Here is a 6,856-nt window from a genome sequence, read left to right as displayed (position 1 = left end):
GTCAGTGAGCCCTTCTCCCACTACCAACCACGCATACCTGATGGCACTGACCCCCGGTCCACCCTTCTCCTCTAACCACGCGTGCCATAAAGGCGAGTGTAATAAAAGCGCGAGTGCCTCTAGCACCCGTCCTCACTCCGGTTTTTAGGTGCTAAGCCGTAACTCCATCTCGCAAGGTTAGACTTCTACGTTAGCTCTTTGACAGCTACGCGCCATTATGATAGTCTGTCGTGTCAAGTGGAACATTGCTTAGAAGGTTAGAAGCAAATCACCATTCTACGTAATTACCGCATACACAAATTTTACAAGATTACAGAACGATATTTTGACAACTTTTCGTACACGAACCTTCTCGTGCTCGGGTGCCAGACCCCTTGGTGTTTCTCATGCTTATTAGGGAGTTCCGTAACCTTCGTACTCCTGATGGTTCAATTAAAATGTAAAAAAATACTTCCAGGAACGCAAAACGATCCCGTGTTCACAAGAAGAATTCTCTTGCGGGCTGCCATGCGGGAAACCTCTGCCTTGCGGAAAGCACACCTGCCAAAAAATCTGTCATAAAGGACCTTGCGACGCCGGCAAGTAAGTGCAACGCTATAATTTGTGGGTGACCTGTCGTTTTGCGGGGTTTCATTACGCGCAGATTTTCGTTTCGCAGACAACTGTTGGCAGATTTTTCTTTTGGCCGAGCAACGTTTGGTATAATTTCGTTACGCCTATTATTCGTTTCGCGAGACGTAGTCGGAGAGGAATAGCGTTAGGATATAGCGATTTAGACGTATTGATTGTTATGTTTCGTATTTGTTTCAGTAACGACACAACTGATTCGTCGAGACATCGATAAGCAGAGTTTGTACAATCGATTGGCATTCATATTGTTAAGTAGATTGTAATGTAATCGTTCAGATTGTTTTTGTTTCGAAATCTAAGTGATAGTAATACAATCGGCCAAACGACAGGTATATAATTTTACTGAGTTGAGATTATATAAATATACTAGCCTTTTATCAAAATGAAGGTTAGGTGCGAGCGACGAGAGCATTAGAGGAGGAGGTGTGAGGTAGAATGCGACCAAAACAACACACGAGCCGAGCGCGAGTAGCGAGCGTGCCGCGGTAGCGGGCCGGCGAAGTGCCAGAACGAACTGCTAGCATCGCGACTTGGTTTGTTAAAACTCCAATGTAAAATAAATACAAATGATGGTCAAAATACGTTTATTACTTGCGTTATACGTTTGAAACTTGTGAGGGTACATAAAAAAAATCATAAAGAATGCGCGATGCACGGCGTGTAAAAATGCTAATAAGGCCATAGTGTAATCCACACATATTCACGGTATTGAATGCCAGCCCCATGCGAAACGAAAAAGATGCGAAAAGTTGATATGCGCACTGAATAATAGTTCAACCCGTTACAAAAGCGAAAGGTTGTTCGACCAAATGTGCGAAATGTGTAGTGATTAATAGGTAAACGAATTTCTGTAAAATAGTTGTTCGCTTACTGACTCATATGCCAAGTAATAGTCTGCTAAAGTTTGAGTTACGAAACGTTAGTCTGCGAAACAATACATCTGCGTACAAATTCATCGGCGTACCGTTACTCGGCGAAACGTTGTCTGCCAATCATATATCTGCATAAAAATAGTCGGCGAATCATTAGGTAACCAATTTGTAGACATTACTTAGGAAAAAGTTCGCTATCCAGTAATTACAAATCAGATCCGACAATCAACATGTTTTTACTAATGGCAATGCAGTGGTAGGGAAAGTCTTCGTATGCAAGTACATACTAAATCCCGTGAGGATATTCAGATAAAAATTAGCCCACCTTATATTCCAGAGATCCACTCATATGCATACAAATTTTAGCCAACCAAATTCGTCCAACTATTTTGGCGTGAAAGAGTACTAACAACACACACGCACACACATAATCACATAGTATCTAAATAATAATGATGTTTCATATTTAGAGATAATTAGTAACAATATATTTTGTTTTGAAAAAATTACTTTCTGTCAAGTTTTTTGCGGCGCATTCTTCTTGCCAATGATGATCTTTCCGAAAGTGCTGGCATTACAAAAAGTGACATAAAATGTAACATAAGGGCCTCTGCTAACTCCCGCGGGTACACGGCTTCGCTATTGAAACCTATTGAGATAGCACGCCGCGCGGGCGCCAAGCCATGCACCCGCGCGAGTTAGCGGACGTCTTATGGAGGTTTTGATTGAATGTTAACTATCGTATCCAGATGCACCCAGCCGTGCAACGAGAAGCGGCCCAGCTGCGGGCATCCGTGCGCGGCGCCTTGCCACGCGGGGGCGGAGGGGGCGGCCGCGGGGGCGCGGGCGGCGGGCTGCCCCAGCGCGGCGCCGTGCCGCAAGCTGGTGCGCGCCACGTGCCCGTGCGGCCGCCGCGCCGCCGACCGCACCTGCGCCGACAACGCGAGGGACCTCGCCAAGTGAGTACAGCCACACTATCACCGCCATCACATCCCGTCTGCAAGGTCACGAATACCAATGATGGCGCCACCAATGTAATTACGTACTTTTTTATAAGCTGCACTGCAAAACATGTTCCTCGCGTAGATTTTACGCGGCAATAGCTTTCTATGACGTTATTTATTTGCCAACTTAATCGACTATTTATTTGTTTGAAATCTGGTTTTCTGCTAAGCAGAGTGATATTAACCGACGTCATTCTGACGGTGACTTTATGGGTTGGTCAAAATATGTAATAACGGCCACAGGAAATTTTTCTTTAGTTGGATCAATAGAATAAAAATTCACTGAAAATGTAAGTAAAATGCACAAAACTTGTTTAAAATTGGCTGTTTATTTACTGACTAAATAAATGTTATTTGTTTGTTACCAGAATAATGAGCGTATTGGCAGCTTCGAAGATGCAAGAAGGTGGTTCCGTGGACCTGTCCGAAGTTCAACGTCCAGCTTCCATGCTGAAAACGTGAGTGTTTCGCGCATGTATGGTCAAATAAAACTCTTCTCTTGCGGAGCCTTCAGGGAAAGGCTGGTAAGCTCAAAGTGGTCAGGGAAAGTCAGGGAAATTTGCTAGAAATCCAAAAAAGTCAGGGAAAAAACTCGTGATTTTCCTAGTTTTAGCTCGATATTTTGACACCAGTCGGTCCAGATCTGGCCGACGTAAGTATTAAAGAGTGGCACCATAAAAACTGTCAACGAAAAAGTGAGTATGTTCTGTGTGCAGTAAATTCCCATCATCGGGTCTAGCTAGCGGGCAGAAAAAAAAATCATATAACCTGCTTTGAAGTGTACATGATTGGTCAGGGAAATTTAGAAGTGTGGTCAGGAAAAGTCTGGGATTTGTAGTGGACACCCTGAGTCTAGATGTTCTTGAAACCGATATCACATTTCAGTCAGTTCGGTTCGGCCACGATTATAAGCGATAGTTGTTGCGGTGAATAATTTTAGCGAAAAAATGTTGACCTGAAAAATGTATTTTTCGTCCATATTATCTGCCACGGCCGGGGATCAAACTCAGGACCTTAAGCTGATTACGGCTATACGATCGTTAAAAATGTCAACCTCGCACGAACATTCTTGCCATGAGTTTAAGAGCTTAAGCTAACACGCGGGTGCACGGGTTGCCGCCTGCCCGGCGTGCTGTTTTATGACATCTAATAGGGCAGCTCGCCCGCCTCACGTCCCGCTGCTCTAGATGACAAGTCTACGACCGTTTCACATTAAATGGAACTAGTAGCGCGAGAGCAGCGTTGTAGATCATAGACCTAACTATACGATTGGTTTTTTGGAATCTTTTTGTATTTTTTATTTCAATTCCAAATTTTTTTGTTACTTTTACGGTCATCCGTAAAACCTATATCGAAAATACAAACTGAAATATAGATGCACAGAAAAACCAGAAAAATAAGACCAGCGCTGGGTTATTTTTCTAGTTTTTCTGTGCATCTATATTTCAGTTTGTATTTTCGACCTAACTATACGACAGAAAGATTTGTTGTACAGTCGCCATGTGCCGATATTTTTGACTAGCTTGACCGCTCCGAAATATCTGATGGCGACTGTACCTAACGATCCACGTCATCGACTTTGCGTGACAGGAAAAACTCCATTCATAGATTAAAAAAGGGAACTAATATTTACTACTACCTACATTAGGGACTGCTTACATTCCAATCCCGGTGGCTATCTGTAACTAAATCTGAAGTTAAAATGTCAAAGCGGCCTTAAAGAAGTGTTTAATGTTTGTCGCAGGCTGGAGTGCGACGACGAGTGCCGCGTGGAGGCGCGCACGCGGCGGCTGGCGCTCGCGCTGCAGATCCGCAACCCCGACGTGTCGGCCAAGCTGGCGCCCCGCTACAGCGACCACGTGCGCGCCACCGCCGCCCGCGAGCCCGGCTTCGCGCGGCAAGTGCACGACCGCCTCACGGAGCTGGTGCAGCTGGCCAAGAAGGTAGCACGCACACACACACACACCACACACAAGCTGGCGCCCCGCTACAGCGACCACGTGCGCGCCACCGCCGCCCGCGAGCCCGGCTTCGCGCGGCAAGTGCACGACCGCCTCACGGAGCTGGTGCAGCTGGCCAAGAAGGTAGCACGCACACACACACACACACACACACAAGCTGGCGCCCCGCTACAGCGACCACGTGCGCGCCACCGCCGCCCGCGAGCCCGGCTTCGCGCGGCAAGTGCACGACCGCCTCACGGAGCTGGTGCAGCTGGCCAAGAAGGTAGCACGCACACACACACACACACACACACACACACACACACAAGCTGGCGCCGCGCTACAGCGACCACGTGCGCGCGCACCGCCGCCCGCGAGCCCGGCTTCGCGCGGCAAGTGCACGACCGGCTCACGGAGCTGGTGCAGCTGGCCAAGAAGGTAGCACGCACACACACACACACACACACACACAAAAAAGCTGGCGCCCCGCTACAGCGACCACGTGCGCGCCACCGCCGCCCGCGAGCCCGGCTTCGCGCGGCAAGTGCACGACCGGCTCACGGAGCTGGTGCAGCTGGCCAAGAAGGTAGCACGCACACACACACACACACACACACACACACACACAAGCTGGCGCCGCGCTACAGCGACCACGTGCGCGCCACCGCCGCCCGCGAGCCCGGCTTCGCGCGGCAAGTGCACGACCGGCTCACGGAGCTGGTGCAGCTGGCCAAGAAGGTAGCACGCACACACACACACACACACACACACACACACACACACAAGCTGGCGCCGCGCTACAGCGACCACGTGCGCGCCACCGCCGCCCGCGAGCCCGGCTTCGCGCGGCAAGTGCACGACCGGCTCACGGAGCTGGTGCAGCTGGCCAAGAAGTAGCACGCACACACACACACACACACACACACACAAGCTGGCGCCCGCTACAGCGACCACGTGCGCGCCACCGCCGCCCGCGAGCCCGGCTTCGCGCGGCAAGTGCACGACCGGCTCACGGAGCTGGTGCAGCTGGCCAAGAAGGTAGCACGCACACACACACACACACACACAAGCTGGCGCCGCGCTACAGCGACCACGTGCGCGCCACCGCCGCCCGCGAGCCCGGCTTCGCGCGGCAAGTGCACGACCGCCTCACGGAGCTGGTGCAGCTGGCCAAGAAGGTAGCACGCACACACACACACACACACACACACAAGCTGGCGCCCCGCTACAGCGACCACGTGCGCGCCACCGCCGCCCGCGAGCCCGGCTTCGCGCGGCAAGTGCACGACCGGCTCACGGAGCTGGTGCAGCTGGCCAAGAAGGTAGCACGCACACACACACACACACACACACACACAAGCTGGCGCCGCGCTACAGCGACCACGTGCGCGCCACCGCCGCCCGCGAGCCCGGCTTCGCGCGGCAAGTGCACGACCGCTCACGGAGCTGGTGCAGCTGGCCAAGAAGGTAGCACGCACACACACACACACACACACAAGCTGGCGCCGCGCTACAGCGACCACGTGCGCGCCACCGCCGCCCGCGAGCCCGGCTTCGCGCGGCAAGTGCACGACCGCCTCACGGAGCTGGTGCAGCTGGCCAAGAAGTAGCACGCACACACACACACACACACACAAGCTGGCGCCGCGCTACAGCGACCACGTGCGCGCCACCGCCGCCCGCGAGCCCGGCTTCGCGCGGCAAGTGCACGACCGCCTCACGGAGCTGGTGCAGCTGGCCAAGAAGGTAGCACGCACACACACACCACACACACACACAAGCTGGCGCCGCGCTACAGCGACCACGTGCGCGCCACCGCCGCCCGCGAGCCCGGCTTCGCGCGGCAAGTGCACGACCGGCTCACGGAGCTGGTGCAGCTGGCCAAGAAGGTAGCACGCACACACACACACACACACACACAAGCTGGCGCCGCGCTACAGCGACCACGTGCGCGCCACCGCCGCCCGCGAGCCCGGCTTCGCGCGGCAAGTGCACGACCGGCTCACGGAGCTGGTGCAGCTGGCCAAGAAGGTAGCACGCACACACACACACACACACACACACAAGCTGGCGCCGCGCTACAGCGACCACGTGCGCGCCACCGCCGCCCGCGAGCCCGGCTTCGCGCGGCAAGTGCACGACCGCCTCACGGAGCTGGTGCAGCTGGCCAAGAAGGTAGCACGCACACACACACACACACACACAAGCTGGCGCCGCGCTACAGCGACCACGTGCGCGCCACCGCCGCCCGCGAGCCCGGCTTCGCGCGGCAAGTGCACGACCGCCTCACGGAGCTGGTGCAGCTGGCCAAGAAGGTAGCACGCACACACACACACACACACACACAAGCTGGCGCCGCGCTACAGCGACCACGTGCGCGCCACCGCCGCCCGCGAGCCCGGCTTCG

At 53.3% G+C, this 6,856-nt stretch overlaps 1 protein-coding gene across 1 annotated transcript in view; it reads left to right on the top strand.

Annotated features, from left to right (window-relative positions):
- LOC141428903 (protein shuttle craft-like) overlaps window positions 1-6,856 on the top strand; it is a 44,524-nt gene that overhangs the window by 28,296 nt on the left and 9,372 nt on the right. Inside the window, exons 12-15 of the mRNA XM_074088955.1 lie at window positions 458-582; window positions 2,252-2,461; window positions 2,875-2,964; window positions 4,251-4,449. Coding sequence (XP_073945056.1) covers window positions 458-582; window positions 2,252-2,461; window positions 2,875-2,964; window positions 4,251-4,449 — 624 coding nt within the window. The remainder of the gene's footprint in view (window positions 1-457; window positions 583-2,251; window positions 2,462-2,874; window positions 2,965-4,250; window positions 4,450-6,856) is intronic.

Source organism: Choristoneura fumiferana, chromosome 6 (assembly GCF_025370935.1).
Source record: "Choristoneura fumiferana chromosome 6, NRCan_CFum_1, whole genome shotgun sequence".
In the NCBI taxonomy this organism is placed as follows: Eukaryota; Metazoa; Arthropoda; class Insecta; order Lepidoptera; family Tortricidae; genus Choristoneura; species Choristoneura fumiferana.
This window is presented reverse-complemented; position numbering and strand designations above follow the sequence as displayed.